General features: G+C 48.4%; 6 protein-coding genes and 2 non-coding genes across 8 annotated transcripts; 1 reads left to right on the top strand and 7 right to left on the bottom strand.

The window, feature by feature from the left end:
- Nucleotides 1-858: 858 nt before the first annotated feature.
- YALI1_F37100g (uncharacterized protein) lies at nucleotides 859-3,000 on the bottom strand (the record flags this gene model as incomplete). The annotated part of the gene is made up of 1 exon (XM_506017.3): nucleotides 859-3,000. The coding sequence occupies one exon, from the start codon at nucleotides 2,998-3,000 to the stop codon at nucleotides 859-861; it is 2,142 nt and encodes a 713-aa protein (XP_506017.3).
- A 63-nt stretch (nucleotides 3,001-3,063) lies between these two features.
- Nucleotides 3,064-3,343, bottom strand: YALI1_F37097g (uncharacterized protein; the record flags this gene model as incomplete). Its single annotated transcript, XM_068283506.1, has 2 exons — nucleotides 3,064-3,267; nucleotides 3,341-3,343. 2 exons carry the CDS (start codon nucleotides 3,341-3,343, stop codon nucleotides 3,064-3,066), a joined length of 207 nt encoding a protein of 68 aa, XP_068139607.1.
- Nucleotides 3,344-4,039: 696 nt separating this feature from the next.
- YALI1_F37068g (uncharacterized protein) lies at nucleotides 4,040-6,205 on the bottom strand (the record flags this gene model as incomplete). The annotated part of the gene is made up of 1 exon (XM_506016.3): nucleotides 4,040-6,205. The coding sequence occupies one exon, from the start codon at nucleotides 6,203-6,205 to the stop codon at nucleotides 4,040-4,042; it is 2,166 nt and encodes a 721-aa protein (XP_506016.1).
- A 2,315-nt stretch (nucleotides 6,206-8,520) lies between these two features.
- YALI1_F37044r lies at nucleotides 8,521-8,605 on the bottom strand. The gene has a single exon. It is a non-coding gene; the product is annotated as a tRNA-Gln (tRNA).
- Nucleotides 8,606-9,927: 1,322 nt separating this feature from the next.
- On the bottom strand, nucleotides 9,928-10,019 carry YALI1_F37030r. Its single transcript has one exon. It is a non-coding gene; the product is annotated as a tRNA-Asp (tRNA).
- Nucleotides 10,020-10,278: 259 nt separating this feature from the next.
- On the bottom strand, nucleotides 10,279-11,943 carry YALI1_F37011g (uncharacterized protein; the record flags this gene model as incomplete). The annotated part of the gene is made up of 1 exon (XM_506015.3): nucleotides 10,279-11,943. One exon carries the CDS (start codon nucleotides 11,941-11,943, stop codon nucleotides 10,279-10,281), a length of 1,665 nt encoding a protein of 554 aa, XP_506015.3.
- Nucleotides 11,944-13,412: 1,469 nt separating this feature from the next.
- Nucleotides 13,413-14,804, top strand: YALI1_F36996g (uncharacterized protein; the record flags this gene model as incomplete). The annotated part of the gene is made up of 1 exon (XM_506014.1): nucleotides 13,413-14,804. One exon carries the CDS (start codon nucleotides 13,413-13,415, stop codon nucleotides 14,802-14,804), a length of 1,392 nt encoding a protein of 463 aa, XP_506014.1.
- Nucleotides 14,805-15,118: 314 nt separating this feature from the next.
- Nucleotides 15,119-16,360, bottom strand: YALI1_F36966g (uncharacterized protein; the record flags this gene model as incomplete). Its single annotated transcript, XM_066094377.2, has 1 exon — nucleotides 15,119-16,360. One exon carries the CDS (start codon nucleotides 16,358-16,360, stop codon nucleotides 15,119-15,121), a length of 1,242 nt encoding a protein of 413 aa, XP_065950449.2.
- Nucleotides 16,361-17,065: the final 705 nt, after the last annotated feature.

The raw sequence follows: 17,065 nt of genomic DNA, 5'->3' as shown, positions 1-17,065 counted from the left end.
AAGGAAAGAAGCGAGAGTTTACGAGACGCAAGGGTCTGTTCTGTGCAGCCAGTGCTGTTGCAGCCTTAGAGGTAAGGGGGGTTTATTGCAATCGTTGGATTGCTGCCTACCGATACGACGATACTGCTGGTATTTGTATTGCCAGAGATTGTTGAGGTTGTAAACTAATCATTCCAGCTTTAACTTGGCAATGCTCACTGGTGCCTCCTCCTATAGGATTGCTTTTTCAAAGCCTGTACGTAAATATCAACAACCGCTCACAACTGCCAAGGGTAAAAATATGCATGCAGTCCAATGTCTAATCTCAATCGCACATCCATGTCTCTCATGTCAATTCGCAGGAGCCTTTCAGATGTCAGTGGAAGGTGGGCTAGCGTTGCCAACTACGAAAAAATGGGCTAATATAAGTCTTCCCCACCTCGAAGGAATAATTTCGAAATCACATCATAGCATTCACCTATTCTCAACCACTTACAGCTATCATAAGGTAGTTTCTATAAATTCCGTTTAACGCAAAGTTCACAGGAGATCTGAAACATACGTGTATTATTGGCGTGGGCTGGGCTGGAGGTAGGGGTGACCGTGTACGTGTCAAATAACGAGTTGTGTTTGCACAAAGTATCATTCATTGTGTGTTCTCACGTAGTGAAAGACATTCCCGCAGCTATATTGGGCTGGAAACCCAACAATATAGGTGTTGGTGTACTTACCTGTATCGGTATAGTTGTACTCGCTCATGGAAAGTTCAGAGCGGGGTCAACCTTAGGCAAGGCATATTTGTTTATCGGTCCTGACTTCTCAATATGGCAAACCCACAGCACCGATCATTACCATTATCATTAAATATAGGTGTATAGTCTACCAGAGTCCGGCAGAATACACTGACGTGCCTCGACTGACTCCAATCACAGACGAAATGTCCTTGTCAGTGGAGTAAACGTTGAGGGGGATTTTGCAGGAGAAATGTTCGCAGGAAAATGTATCCTTGGGTCCATACGTCGTGCCTCTAGAGTCATACTCTACAGGCGCGATGACAGCCGAGTCTGTAATGTTGAGAATATTACCGGGTGTTCCTCCGTTAGTAAGAACGTTTTTACCATTGCCGTTAGCGTTCGCGTTGGGGAATGCGGAGTCGCCCACGATGCTTCGCTTTCTTTCCATCACCGGAGAACCAGGCTCGCTGACTGCAGGCCTGGGAATGTTGGTCTGCACTAAGCTGCGAGCGTTGGGGGTTTTGCTTTTCGAGCTACCCATCATTTGCGCATCCTTTTTATCGGCGAAATGTGTGACAAAAGTCAGTTTCAACGACCAGTCCATGCAGATTTTGGTGGTGGCGAATTGAGATGCCGCGGTTGCCGGAACGACCATGTCGAAAGTGACACGGTCACGTGAGTCGTAGATGAACGTCATCTCTTGAGCGTAGATTCGGCGAGTAGACGGCAGAGGGATCATGGTGGGATCTCGAGATCCGGATAATCGACGTCCACTACCATCTGATCCCACTGAAGATCGTCTGCCGTTTCCAGAGCTGAGATTACCGTTACTTGAGTTACCCCAGCCACTCAACAAGCTGTCGTCCCAATCATATCCATGCAAATAACTTCGGTGAATAGTCTCTGTGGTCTCCAGAGAAGCTGTGACGTGATAGCAAGGTGTATGGGAGCCGGAGAAGTCAAAACTGAGAACCATAGAGTCACCGATTCGATATAGCGGCTTGCTGAGACTCAAGGTGGCAATGTACTTGGAGTTTCGAGAGATGTGGAAGGTGGTTTTGGGCACCAAAGTCTTACTGATGAGGCCATTGGACTGGACAAGACGGTTAATATGGGCACCTGCAGAGGTACCTGCATCGTCCTCCTCGTCTTCCATGGACTGGTCATGCGATACGTATGGATCATGGGATGTCCGGAGTGTCTTGATGTGATCTAACAATTGCTCTCGTGACTTCGGGCCGGGTTTTGTGCTTGGGCCAACATGATGGAGTCCGAAAACGTCGCTCATGGTCTCACGAGAAGAGTCTGGTAGCTCTTTCACTGCTACGGCGCTCTGCTCTCCACCAATTGGGTTGTCCACCTGGTGAGGGATCGAGTCTCCGTCGTCATCAACGTACTGGAAGACTCGGAAGGGTGCAACGAGGCGATGAGAACGTGACGTGAGGCTTGGTTTTGCGTGTGAGTTATCTTCATTCGACATATCGGGGCGATCCACCAGACGGCTTTCGCCTCGTTGAGTAGAAACTACCAAACTGTAGTATATTCTGACAGCCTTGCCACGATAACTAGGAGGCAGCTCACGGGGTAATGTGCACTTGTAATAGAAAACTTTGCTTTCTCCTGGATTGAGTGTTAGAGCAGGGAACAGCAGAGACGATGCACTTGAGTAAATGGGAAGGCCTTCTCCGGAGTCACTCGATTGAGCAGATTTGCTTTGGGTACCACTAGACTCGTCTCCTAGTAGTCCCCAGATCATCTTGGTAATTCCTTGGTGATTGTCCACGTCTTTGGAGTCGTCTACTTCACTCAAATGAGCCAATCCCATTGCTGCTCCTCTGTTTCGAACGTGTTCCAACCGGGCGACATCCACGACTTCAGGATCAACAACGAAATGGCCTTCAATTCGACACGTGCCCATAATGAGGGTCTCGGAGGTACCGTGGGGCGAACGGACCGGCGGTTGAGCCGTTCTTCGTACTGAACGAGCTCGTGAGAGCCGGTTACTTGGAAGTGGCTCATAGTCTGTGCTCAGCAGGCCGAAGAACCGATCTCGCCAGCCGTCGACGGAGGCTCTGGGCTGGTCTTCCGTGCGACTGTTGTTGTTGTTGTTGTGAAAGCTGTCGCTTCTGTTTCGGGTGTCGGCTTGAACATCACTCCGGGTGTCAGTATTGTCGACACTCGTCACCCTTGACACATTTCTGAATGTTATAACAGCCCGTACGTCGTCGCCGCCGAAGACTGTCGGGGATTCGAACACAACCTCGGCTCTGATTGAGTCTGAAGTCATATCGTAGCTGTGATGTTTGGGGAACGGCTGTTGAATTTAGAGGCGAATACACAGATCTAGTGCTCAGAGATGTTTGGGGCGTGTAATTGAAATGGCGTCTCGCTGTGTGCTATCGGGTACTCTTAACAGCTTGAGACAATAAGGAGTGTAATTTCGGATGTCGTGGATGTCGTGCAGCAGTCGTGTAGCTCGTGTAACCCAGTATGTTAGAGGCCGTCTGGTTACAGCAGTCTGTGTCGCGTGACTAGGTCGTGGAGCGGTGTTCACCTAACTTATGTGCCCGGCTGAGCGAGAAAACGGGTTCGTTTGCTAGGTGTCGTTAGCAAGTAGTCTCCCCAACCATCTACGTGCACGCACTGTAGTGTATGCAGTGTAAGTTGGCAGCTGCAGGGTGGGAGATGAACTTTAATGTGAGTGAAGCACACCTGGAGTTGTGATAATGAGAGAGTCAACATCTGCAGGGAAATTACTCCGAAGGAAATTGATACACAGTAAAGAGCGTACAACGACGCCTTTGATATAAGGGCGTCTGACCTGACGCGAACGGACATGTCGAGATATACTCTCCCTCTCTCTCTCTCAACCTAAAGAGAAGGCTAAAACAACTGGTTACTGTGCCTGGTGTTGGTGGGACTTGGATCCTGAGGATGAACAACGTGGCACTGTTAAGTAGGAGTAGCGGGTCTTGGCGGTATCAGAACAGAGCTGGTATCTTGGCAATGTCAATCGAGTGTCTATGAGTAGGTAGGGTAGCTTCAGATTTACTGGTATGTGGCATGAGCCCACGTCAACACGTTTCTTCACAGATTAGTTATGTATGTATAATATATACTCCTCGTACAGTATGTATTGAACCAAAGCTTGTACGATACAAGTACTTGTACTTATCTACGGTAAGAGGGATGAATAAAAAGAGAACAAAAGGCAATAGTAGCTGTACAGAAGCTACTGTACTCACAAACATCACTCTATTAGCTTAATACATTTTTTATATATATACGTTTACTTGTGCTCAGTGTCAGTGTCTCCGACTAAATATCTAAGCAAGAGCACCTCCATCAAGACGCTCAAAGGCAGACTTGATCTTCATTCCAACTCGCGTACTCAACTCGTAGTCATCAGACCACTTCTCGGCCAGATGTAGCCACTCTCGGACAGTCTCTGTGCCCTTGGGTCCATGCATGACCCACTCAAACATGGCACGCTCATACAGCGCCGAAGGAGGCATCCAGGGGTCTTTGTGAGTCACGGTCTTGTTGTAGTGGTATTTGTTGTTGCTCTCAGTGATAATCTGCGAAATGACGTTGTCATTGAGTATCTTGTACCCCTCCTCTACCTTACCCATGTTTCTCAGAGCCACAGCCTGCAACAAGTGTCTGACAGTCTTCTCGTTATCCTGCTCGGGAATATGGCTAGGAGCCAGAGGAGCAGCAGAGTAAGCCAATACCTCGGAAAAAACCTTCTCCAGAGCGTACTCGGGCATCTTTCCGTATCCGTTCCAGAAATAGACAACTTCCTGGACAGGAGACACGCCTGCGGCATCGACAAGGTCAATGTTGTGTTGCTTTGAAAGCTGCTGCATCTGGGAAATCTTTCGCGACAGGAAAACGTCCATGGGCATAGTCTTGGCCATGAGCTTCTTCTTTCCAATCAGACCGGGAGCCTCTGTCAGCAGCCGGGTGGCAGTGTCCTTTGCTTTCTTAGCAGCCTCGGCGTTTCCAGCACGCAGGTTTTCTCTGTAGATCTCAATGGAACAGGTGGCAGCCACGTATGTGTACCAGGCATGAGACCAGGCGTTGATATCAATCAGACGGATGAAGTTGGTGGCAGACTGCTCGTATCGGTTGAGGAAGAGCATGAACATGGTCTTGTCAAACAACATGAGAGCCTCGACCTGCTTCATCTCAATGGGGCCGATGTCAGCGTCCATGATATCCACGGCCTTTTCCAGATGGCATTGAGAGGCCTCCATTCGGCCCTGTTGAAGCATCCACAGAGCCGAATGAGGGTAGTAGCCTCGGGCGGCAAGCAACAGCTTGTGCATTCGACGTCGGGGATTCTTGGGCAGAGTATGCACCTTCTTGGAGTGTCCGGATCCGCCGGTTATGGTGGCTGTGAGGGTGATTTCGGTATCGTCGGCTGTGTTGATGTCGTACTTGCCCTGCTGAATGAGATCTTCCTCAGTTCCAGGAAGGATGAGGTCGGAGAATTGGGTTGGACCGTCGTAGAATTGCAGCAGAACAAGCAGGGCCAAAGCTCCGTGGATGTTTCTATAGTTCGTGGCCTCCCAAAGCAGAGAAAGACCACCATCTCGGGAGCCTCTGAATCCAACAACGGACAGAATCTTGCCCAGTGTGGGGGGAATGATACTGATGACGAGCTGCAGAATACCGAAACACAGATCGACGCCAGACTCAATGAACTCCTCAATGGTTTCTGATCCCTGGTGGAGAGCCGTAGCAGAAGAGGTAGTGGTGTTCATGGAGGCAGCAGACGAGGCAACAGGAGTGGCGTTATTGCTCTCGTTGAGTCGGTTGAGCCGGGTCTTTTGGAACTTTTCCACCAAAGAAGCCATTTCCTGATCATCGGAAACAGCCAGGCTCAGCGAATCGAGAGTAGACTTGTGATCCGAGCTCTTGGCGGGCTTCTTGGACTCTCTGATGCTCTTGCTGATCTCATCGAGCGTCTGGTATGCCTTTCGCAGTTTGTAGAGGGCCTTGACGGACTCCAGATAAGACTCTGACAGAAACAGCGTGATGGCTCCCATGAGTTCGGCCTCTGCGAATGCCACTCGGTACTCGGTACCAGGAGGGTACTTGGAATAGCTAACATGGGCTCCGTTGTTGGACACGTTTCGCTTTTGCCGCACAGCTGCAGCCTCCGCTTCCGCTAAAGCTTCAGAGGCACGGCGGATGCTTTCAGGCTCGAAACCCAGAGTAGCCTCGATGAAGTAGATGACTCCGATAACAAGCTTGTAGAAGGCCGACTGTTCTCGGGCTACAGACTTGCCGCTCGATCCGGGCTCATCCTTCTGGATCAGCTTGAGAGCCTCCTTGCTTCGGTCATCCATCACCATGTCCATGGCAATAAATGCCTCTTCGACCCGCAGAGCGTCGTCCATGATGGCAAGCGAGACGGTCGAATTGTTGAGGGGTTTGGTGGGCATGTCGCCGCCCCGTTTTCCCAGACCTAGAGCTTTGAGCATTGTGGTTTAGATGGTCAATTGAGGGTGTAGAGTGGTGTCCAGGTGTCCAAGTTTCCATGTTGGAGCAGTATGCCGGTTGTTGTGAACCTAGTTTGTGCAGTTGGGAAGGGGGCTTAGAACGGGAATAAAAGGGGGTCAAGTGATTGGACATGCGTGGTAGTACGCTTGATCGAATGAGCTTGTCTCAGGAAACCGGGCAGTGTTACTCTTTTTTCACTGAAACCGCCCAAACAGGCTGATATAGACCGCCCCTGAAACCTCACATCTACAGTTTAGGTTTTGAGCAACTTATAGGATCTTACTGTTGATCTTGTGTGCCAACGTTAGGGTGTTGGGAACACTATACCTTCTCAGAAACCGTCAATCGACGGCTTCTGCGCATTATCAAGAGTCACTACCGGGCCTGCCTCCTTCAAATATATCTGCTCCCACGTCATCATCAACATCCCCACCTCAAAACGGTAATCCCAACAAGGTTGACGATGGGACTTTTTCTGCGTGTGGGGCTGAGTACTCGTAGCAGTATATCATGTACAGGCAACCTGTAACGTGATCAATTGGTTTAGTGGTCTTTGTTCTTGGCTCGAACAGGTTTTTTGGTTCTAGTTGTATGTCAGAACCTCGAGTTAGTAGCGCTCCAGTTTACGAAGTTCCATTTATAGTAGCGTCAGCTAGACTTTCTCGGGCGCAGCAATACCCACCATATAGAGGGACCTGCGGGTCAAAAATTGCATGGTTGAGATTGGAATCCATATTCAGTGGCGAATTAAATGATACGGAATGTTTTATTTTAAAATCTGGGCATTTATCCACCTCAACTGCCACGTCTCATTTAACAGCTGTTCGAACAGAGTTCATGCTAGCGAGACTAACGAGTTTATCTTCGAGAATATCTGTGGGATGACGTAGTCTTGGAGGAAAGCGGTGGTGACAACAACAGAGCTGGTTGGGAGTCTCCAAAGCTGTCTGGGGTTCCATTTATTGTCTTTTCCAACCTGATATCGCACAAACACATCTCTCCAACTTCCTCAACCTCCTGCCTATCTCACATCAGAGTTCTTGGCTAATAGCTCGGGCAAGGTTCGGTTACGAGCACGTGGTGCCAGAGATCAAGGGCCGACCTTGTAGGATCGTCACCAACGCTGACTCCTGGCACGTGATGTTTTTGTGCGGTATTTACTAGTGATTCTGTAGTTTCTGGTACAGTATGTACTGTTAGATGTAACAAGTGTAAGCCCAAAGATGGCATATTATTCACATCGCGATGGTTAAGTAATTGGATCATTTGGGCGTTCAGAAAAACGATGATCACAAGTCACATAGTAGCAATACAACATTATTTAGACACCAGCAATACCGATTTAAAACAATTGGAAGCTACCCCAAGCCCTCCCTCTCCATACACTTCATTCATCTACAATGTGAGTACAATTTGCATCTGGCTGGCTTCATAGATACCATGATGATCAAGCACACGACATGTCACACGAATTAGAACTGTCTGTCACGCGATGGTCTACTTGTAGCGTGGCAGTGCGAAAGAAAGAGTTAGTTCAGGCGGTAGCTGCTTGAAAATCTCGTTGGCAGCCCTCCAGTGTAGCGAAACTTGGCAGAGGACTGCGACAGCCAATAGAATTGGAATGTGAACAACGTGTAGATTGGTAGGAAAGAGCGCAAGCTGTTGCGAAAAAGTTGGGTTATAGACACAAACAAGGGTTAAAACCTGCCCTCGATCTGATATCAAAACCTGTGTGTCCCTCAGCACACTCTGGATGCATGTATTTATCAATGGTCTGTCCTGTTGATGTGGAACAGTCTATATTGTAATCATGTGCCGGTACAAGTATATGTGGAAAACGGGCAACGAATCAATCGAGCGGGTGAAAGTCGTGATTTTTTTTGCCCCACCATCTAAAGACCTACCGGTTCTTGTACAAGTAGGCTTAGTTTCATTGTACTTATACGGCGACAATGACCCTCAGCGTAGCATTGCACCACTCATCATATTGTCGAAGGCACAGAGTGACGCATCTACTGTACATACTTGTAGGATGAGCTAAAAAGAATCTGAAAGTGAATTTGGTTCTTGAAGTCCATTATTTCTATTACTGAAACCATTGTTGAAATTAGTTACATGGTATTTTTTTGCCCGATGCCTCATCGCCCAAGTTCACTGCACAAGGTTTAGTTGAGAGACTTCCAACATGATGTCCTGAGATGGAAAAAAAGGTGAGCTTTACTGTAGGCTTAAAACATCCGCAGGGCAAGTCCACCAGGTCACCCACCATAACCGGGATATAAAAAAGAAAACGACTAGGTCGTACCCGGAATCGAACCGGGGTTACTGGAAGGTACTTCTAGAGTCAGAATCCAAGGTGATAACCGCTACACTATACAACCATGCTATGGGGAACATGATGCATTACCTGTACATGTGTTCAGATTTTTCAAAAAAAAGCATGTAATGAATCATTAGAATAAAAAAAAAAAAATTCACTTTTACATACGCTCGAAAGACCAATAAGTAATAACAAGCTAGTCTGAACGTGATTATGATGTACTGACGGTATTCTTCCTGGTGGCACACCTGTTACAGTTCATTATTATTCTGGAATTTAGTTTACATGTCTGTTGATACTGAAAAAAGGTTCGGCACCCTCAACATTATAGTTGATTTTTTCGTTAGATATTCTATTTAGCATGAACTAAATGCATGAATAGACAGACATGACTCGAAAACTTCATAAATTGCACCACAAGACAGGTACAGTAACATAAATATAACCAAAAAATTATAATTGTAGATCCGTTTTATAAACCTTTAAACCCACTTGCGGCTTCTTCAGTCCCAAACTTCAAAAAAATAAATATCTAGGGAAATAGACCAAGACAGTGTTATACCCGCAGATCAGATTCGATTTCGGTAGTTCAGGAGAGCGCATGACATTCGTGTTCGCTTGTTCACGTATTCTTCCTGTTCCATCTCTTGAGCGGATAAATATATCAACCCTTTTTTCTTTTTTTCTTTTTTTATTCTAATGATTCATTACTTTTTATTTTATTTTTTATTCCAATGATTCACTTTTTTTTATATATTCTAATGTTTTTTTTATTCTAATGATTCATTACAGCTATATACCTAGTAAGCCGGGTTATTGGCGTTCAATAAATCATACACTTCTGAATCATTGCGGTGTGCGCTGCGAGGCGCATGTCAGTTGGTTTGTAGACTAGTTCTTGTCCTTGTCGTGGTCTCGTGGTAGTGAATCATGGCTAACAGATCAAGAAATCATATCAATCGTTTCCTGTCTTTTCCAGACTCGAGGTTGGTTTAGTTTGTTCTCATAATAGGTCGTAGACGGTGTAATTCGGATAGGGATCATGAATATGATTCGTGTGTGTCGTGTTTGAGTGAGTCTTTGCGCCATCGGGGAGTTGAAGTTGGAGTAGCTCGGTGTGGTTTGTTGTTTTTTTTTTTTTTTTTTTTTTTTTTTTTTTTCCATAATTCCATTAATCTGAGACGTCAAGGCGTGTATTATTTAGCGTGAGTCAGAACCTCACGAGTAACGTCAATGTGCTACCAGCCATCCGTAATAAACTCCTAGAGTAAAAAAACAACTTCGGCGCCTCATTTCCTTCCCGCGCTTCCGCCCTTATAGCCACGACCACCATGTTGCGACGTCTAAATAGGGCTATCTTAACCTCCGAAATCCATCGAAAATTCGGCAATAGTTAGTTGGCTAGAATTTCCGCCTGTTCCAGAAACAATGTTCAAGCACGCGGGGGACCCGGAGTTCAATTCTCCGTTGCGGAGTATCTTTTTGCGCTCGTCTGAGATATATTTTTGTCCTCTTGGCTGACTAAGAGTGTGTGGGTTACAATGCGTTCAGCTGAAGCTACCCATACCGGTGCTTGTACCAAACAGGGCAAGACTGTCTACAGGTACAGTGGTACCAAGTAGTTTTTTACTTGATTATAAGAGCCTGTTTAGCATTGTTGTTATTCGTATTATTATTTTTATATCTATATATACTACTAGCATGTGTGTGTTATCGTATGTACCAATCTTGTAGTTACAACTCGTCCCGGTCAGAGTACTCAAATCTGTATCTGGGAGGAAGCTTCTTGCCATCCACCTTCTTGTAGCCCTTGGTGGCGAAGTTGACAATGTTGCCGTCGTTCTTAACGATAGAACTGGGCATCTTGTAGACCTTGTTTTTGTGGATATCCAGAAGGACATAAGATCCCTCATGAAGATGGTGTTTTCCGCCCTTGGCGTCAGCTGGAGGCTTCATGTATGTGTAAGGGCCCATTCCAAGCTCCTCGGCAAGCCTCTCGAGCTCGTCAGTGATGTCCACAAAGTAGACAAACTTGACCTTCTTGTAGGTGTCGTCACTGGCATGTCGGGCAGCCTTGTGGATCGTCAGCAAGTCGGTCTGAAAGCTGTAAGGAGAAGTGGACATGATAACACATGTGGGAGAGTCGGACTTGAGACAAGCATCTCGCAGCTCGGCGAAGGAGTAGATTCGAGAGGCCTGTCGAGGGTGTTTCTCCTCTCCTCCGTACCTGTCAATAATTGACTGAATCTGGGCCTTCTGGTGCTCTGGTCCGCCGTTGAGGTTGATCTGCTCTGGAGTAGGAGTGATCTTGGAGGGCTTTTCGTCCTCGATCTCCTCAGTATCAGCATCGTAATCGGTGTCAGAGTCGGAATCAGAAGGTGAATCTGCCATAAGAGGCTCGGGCTCAGTATCGTCGGTATCGGTATCGGGTTGGGCAGCGGCCTCCTCCTGGGTGACTTCCTCAACCTGCTCCACAATCTCGACCTCAATATCGTCCTTGGCATCAGTAAGAATCTCATCCTCCTCGTCAACAGAGTCATTGTCGGTAGTGAGATCGGGGACGTCGGACTCGACGATGAACTCCTTGAGAGTCTTCTTAGCAGGAGCGTTTCGGTTCTTGCCCTCTCGAATGATAACGTACTGGTTAACGAACTTGAGGATGCCCTCGTGAGACATGTCCTTGTTGGAAGACGCAGGATGGTAGCCCTTTTTGAGCAGCACAATCTGGCTCTTGGTGGTGTCCAGCTTGGACAGAGAAGGGTACTCTCGCTGGAGATGCTTGACAATATCAGGCACCGCCTTTCCGGGAGCGAAGGAGACCTTGGCCGTATCGACAAAGTCAATTGCGATGGCCTTAAGCACGGGAGGAACCTGAACGAGCTTCTTGGTGGTAGCGGGAAGATACAGTATGTGGTGGACGTCCTCTTCGGTGCTCTCCATCAGACTCTTCAGGTCAGCGACACTAGAGAGACGCTTTGTTAGGTTCTTGATTCGACCAGAAACCTCCTTGACTATGGTAGCGGCCTCCCGAGGACCCTTGTAGTCCTCAACCATGGGCCGCATCTTCTTTCCGGTCTTGGGATCGTTGAAGGGTCGGAAGATCTTGAGGGTGGGGAAACCCTGGACCTTCCATTGGGCACATACGGGTTTGTTGATCTCCTGATCACAGTCAACGGCGACTACGTTGGCGAGACCTCGCAGACCCTTACTGGCCTTGACGTACTCGGGCAACAGGTTTCGACAGTGTCCGCACCATGGAGCATAGAACTCCACAATGGAGGTTTTGTTGGACTTGAGCACCGGGCCCAAGTTACCCTTGGCTTCCACGACGGGGCTGTTTTTGTAGAACGAGGCGAGCGCCACCGACGCCAAAAACAGCAATATCAGCAGACATCTCATGTTGGCGGCTAGTTGTGTTGGGACAATGTTTGGAAGATGGTGGTTACGGCACCTCACTTTTAGCCACCGAGGCCCTGTACGGTGTCTGAGTTTAACACGCTTTGAGTTAGAAGTGGCGAGAAATTATATGTGGTATTACGGGCTTAAATCGGTTCAAAAACGTGTAGTAAAAGGTGATAATCTGTTTTCTCTGTGGGTTTTATAAGAATTTTGTCTTTTTTGCCACTCAAAACGACTTGAATCACTCTTTAGAAGACATCCTTTTGGCTCGTGTGCACCTCATGCATGTTGAAGGAAGTAAGCCAGAATGTTCCACAGTTGGGTGGGGGGGGTCTATACAGTAATAAGAAGTAGACAGCTTTGTACATATCAGTGAGCAGCTGCGTAGCTGGGTTCATCTTTAAAAATGAAACCTTCTGTATATTTTTATGCGATGTCATATCAACATTATAGTGGGAATATGCAACTACAGAATCTGCTTAATTAGTTACTTTTAGTTGACAAGCCAAGCAAATCTCTCACTACTAAATGACACTCAAAAACCAACCAAAACATACTCAAAAAGTGGCATACTTACAGCACTCGCAAAGGATATGTGATCATTTGTCTGTTCTTGGGTCATGTACTGTACATACACTCTCTTGTCCACCTGCTGGTGGATGCGCTTCCACCCTTACTAAGCAACTCCACCGGATGTCTCATTACCGAAATTACCCCAATGTCTCGTCACAGTCTCGTCACAGTCTCGTCACCCGAAATACACTCGGGCTTCTGATAAAAGTCACAAGGAAAATCCTCATATTATCCACTCTACACAATCGCCGCCTTAGCTGCAGAGCCCCGTATAGACAAGAGCCAGTTTAGACCCCCCTTGGCACATCTAGAGTCGCAGTGTGTGTGTCGCATTATGTGAAAACCGCAAACTGTCATCCCTGTTATCCCCATGTTTTACTATCTTCGATTTTGCATGCCATATTTATGTTCAAGCCCGAGGGCTCTCTCTATCTTACACAGTTTATCCATGACTGGAGTTTTCCGGCCTGCAATGTACCCCCAACAGTACATCTACTGCACAAGTACATACTGTACTTTGTAGCTGCCTATGAGAACACTGTAAGCCGCCATTTGCGGGGTATGCAGTGGCGGGAAATGAATAGGATGCGAATTGGCGAATTCACATGTCCAAAGCGGGTGTTTGGGAGAAAGTTGGACTCCCCAGCCCTCCTCTGACAGCTCTAGGATCTCCTGTGTACCACTGCTTAAAACCACGGGCTCATCTGTCGCATTAAAGTTGAGATAAGGACTTTTGGGGGTCACAGCAGACCACATGACATCAAGGCGGTATGCTGTATGGCAAGGTTAAAATGGACTGCAGCAATATCATGTAATTTTGTTAGTGTAATAGTGTAATTCCACTACTTGTCAACAACCACGGCCACTTCTCACAACCCGCACATCTCCCTCTCGATATGACCATCGACACTGCACAGCTGCGGGCGCAGAATACACTGCTACATGACCAGTACACCTTCTACCCTGCACACGTGACCGTCAAACACTGGCAGTTGCGTGATCTCATTCATGCCACAGATATGGGTCGAGGCATGTCTCACGACTCTGTCATCTACCCGGTCCACAACACCATACGACAGCTATCCTTTGATGGATCTGACCAGCCGCTCTTTGAATTCCAATTTGAACCCCGTTGTGTCCGTGTCCAGAATGGCATTGTTGCTGCAGGAGGAGTCTATGACCAGACTTGTGGGCCTCGAAGACCCTCTCTTGGCAGCAGTCTGTCTCGACTGACCCGTCCTCCAGCCTCGTCTCCGGGTCTCTTTTGTGTCGGAAATATCGCCACCAAAGAAACCTACTCGGGCGAGATCTTCACGGGAGAGGCCATCAACAACGCCGTGACGCTGTACGACAATGCTACCAAGGCCCTGGTATGCAACAACGATCACCTGCTCTACTTTCTGTCCATTGGCTCTGCATCATTTGCCGTCGAAGACCAGTTTCGCTTCACGTCGGCTTTAAACCACGCCTCGATCTCTCCCGACAACTCTACCGTGGTGGCCTGTGGTGACTCAAACCAGGTCTACGTGTGCAACAGAGGTGCGTACGGATGGGTTAAGACACACACGATTGAGATTGGCTCTGAGTCGGGCTTCTCAACAGCCTTCCATCCTAACGGAGTTCTGTTCGGTGTGGCTTCTCAGGACGGAGTGGCTCGTCTTTACGATGTCCGAAAACACTCAAAACCGCTCGTGGAAGTGCCCTCGTCACGCCGAGAGGAAAATCATGGCGCCTTCCGATGCCTCAAGTTCTCCGAGGGCCCCGAAGATATCATGTTCATCTCCGAACACAGCGGCAGAGTGCATATGGTTGATCTCCGGGATTTCTCCAACCACCAGGTGCTACATCTGCCCTACTATTCACGACCTCCAAAATCCATGCACCACTACTATCCCGAGGAGTGGTCGCAGCGGTCCATCCGATCAGCACGATCCGGACGCTCCGACTTGTCCAACTCTTCGTCAGAGTACATGGCAGGCTCGGACATTTCACTGGACTCCGAGCCCCAAATCACCCCCATCACTGACCATGCCACCAATTACGCTCCCCCAGTTTATTCCGCATTCTCGGCTGCTCCTCCGTCCTCTTCTTCTTCTTCCAGAGTGTCGTTGCCCGCCCTCAACTCTGGAGAGTCCCGTCGGCTCACCTACCGAGAACACGACATTAGCGGCATGTGCTGGAGCCCCTACGACGGAGGCTCCCTGCTTGTCGGCACCGAAATGGGCATCACCTCGTGGCGTGTTAACGTCAAGAGTCGGCGGGTCTTTCCTAGCTACGACGTGTGCTAATTCCATACTAACAACTAAGCTCTCATTAAATATTTATTCACTGTAATATCGTGTCTACAAGTTGCTGCGATGTTTGCTTCAATGGCTTGCTGCATGTGCTGTTATCATGCAGATTTGCCCAGCAAGCTGATTGTTGATAAATCATGCTGATCTGTGCATGCCGAGAGCTTAAGCTGGGAATCCAGCTTTTTAATCACAAAATACAAAAAGAATTTTTTACTTGCATGTGCTTGCAGTCTTTAAAGATGCTGTAATATACGCGATAATAAGACATCTAAACATGATATTAAATCTATCCTACTCCAAATACATAATTAACCTCGAACGACGGCATCAAAGGCCTTGGCGACGTAAGCGACGTTGTGTGTGTTAAGACCAGCCATGGAAATTCGGCCGTTCTTGGTCAGGTAAACGTGGAACTCGTTAACCAGTCGGTCCACCTGCTGGGGCGACAGACCGGTGAAAGAGAACATACCAATCTGGTTAGTGATATGGTCCCAGTTACCGGGAGTATCAAGCTTGATGAGTTCGCTCTTGAGCGCATCTCGCATGCTCTTGATTCGGTTGGCCATCTCCAGCAGGTTTTCCTTCCACTCATTGAAGAGCTCGGGGTTGTTAAGAACTCGGGCCACAATTCGGGCACCGTAGATGGGAGGGTTGGAGATTTCTGATCGCTGCAGGAAGGCAAGCTGTGACTTGACGTTCTCCGACGCCTTGGCGGTCTGGGTGATGAAGTGCAGGCATCCGGCCCGCTGGCCGTACAGGCCAAAGTTCTTTGCGAAGGACTGGCAGATGAGCAGCTCCAGGCCCTGGGAAACAAAGTACTGGACTGCCCAGGCGTCTCGCTCGAGATCACCGGAGGCAAAGCCCTGGTAGGCAGAGTCGAAGAAGGGGAAGAGCTTCTTGGACTTGCAGACAGCGGCAATCTTCTCCCACTCCTCTCGAGCAGGGTCAACACCGGTGGGGTTGTGTGCGCAGGCGTGCAACAGAACAATGTCTCCGGGTCGGGTCTCATTCTCCAGAGCGTTGAGCATGCCCTTGAGGTCCAGACCTAGAGTCTTGGGGTCCCAGTAGGGGTACTGCTTAACGGTCAGACCGACGTTCTCGAAGATCTGCTTGTGGTTGGCCCAGGTGGGGTTGGAGATCCAGATTCGGCCGCCAGCAGCTCGGGGAGGAGTATCTCCGGTTGCTCCAGGGGAAGGGGGAGAACGGCTGAGGAAGACGCTCTTGGGGGGAGCGGCGGAGGAGGGGAACCGCGACAGGAAGAGAGATCCCAGATGGTTTGCTCCAGTTCCAGAGATTGTCTGGCAAGAGGCAACTCGGTTCTCCTTGATGGCAGGAGAGTCAGGCCCCAGAATCAGCTTGGCGGCAGACTTGGTGAAGTCTGGCAGACCAGTGATGGGGAGGTACTCGTGGTTGGCAGTGGGGTCGGCGACAATCAGAGAATCGACCTTGGAGACGACAGGGAGGACCCAGGGTTTTCCGGTGTTATCTCGGTAGGCTCCGACTCCGAGGTCGACCTTCTTGTCGAAGGTATCGGCCTTGTACTTGGCCATGAGGCCGAAAAGGGCATCTGCGGGAGCTGCGGGGACTGATGCAAAGTATGACACTGTGTTAGTTGTTGTTGGGGTGCGAGGTCGAGCGAAATCGTGTTTTTCTGTTTGTGCACGACGACTCAAGAGCGCAAATGCGCAAAGGTCTGTTTCCACAAGGCGCTCACTGGTTGTGAAGTTGGTGGCTTGGCTGGTGCGTAATATCGTCGATTTGGCAGGTCACTTCAGCAGTCAATGCGTTCAATTCATACTCACTTATAAATATGAATAAATAACTACTTCGAAAACCGTAGTGTTGAGGGGAGAGTTGCTGATTAAAAAGATGGGGTGATTGGCGGTTTGGATTTTGTGTTGGGAACGTGAAAATAAAGCCAAAGATTTGGTTCAGAGTCACGTGGTGATAGAGACGGGGTAGTTAGTAACGTGTTACTGGGTTGGGGTGCACCGTCAGGTTAATAAATAGAGTCGTTAGTCAAATGTCGTGAGATGACTAGATGGTGGAGAGCTTCAGCGGATCCGTGGGGGCGGATGCGTCTCTTTTATATATAAATCGGTCGAGACAATTCATCCTATTTAGAGCCTAGTTGCTACCAACTTTAGACTCCGAACAATTGTGAACATAGCTCAAAAATCCGTGATACATACATGATACATAAAGCCTGTCAGTCTCTTGCATGCCGAGGCTAAGGTAAGAAGCGTGGCGGAAAA

The sequence above is a fragment of the Yarrowia lipolytica genome, chromosome 1F (genome assembly GCF_001761485.1).
Source record: "Yarrowia lipolytica chromosome 1F, complete sequence".
NCBI lineage: Eukaryota > Fungi > Ascomycota > Dipodascomycetes > Dipodascales > Yarrowia > Yarrowia lipolytica.
The sequence above is the reverse complement of the archived record's forward strand: the minus strand, read 5'-3'. Positions and strand labels throughout refer to the sequence as shown.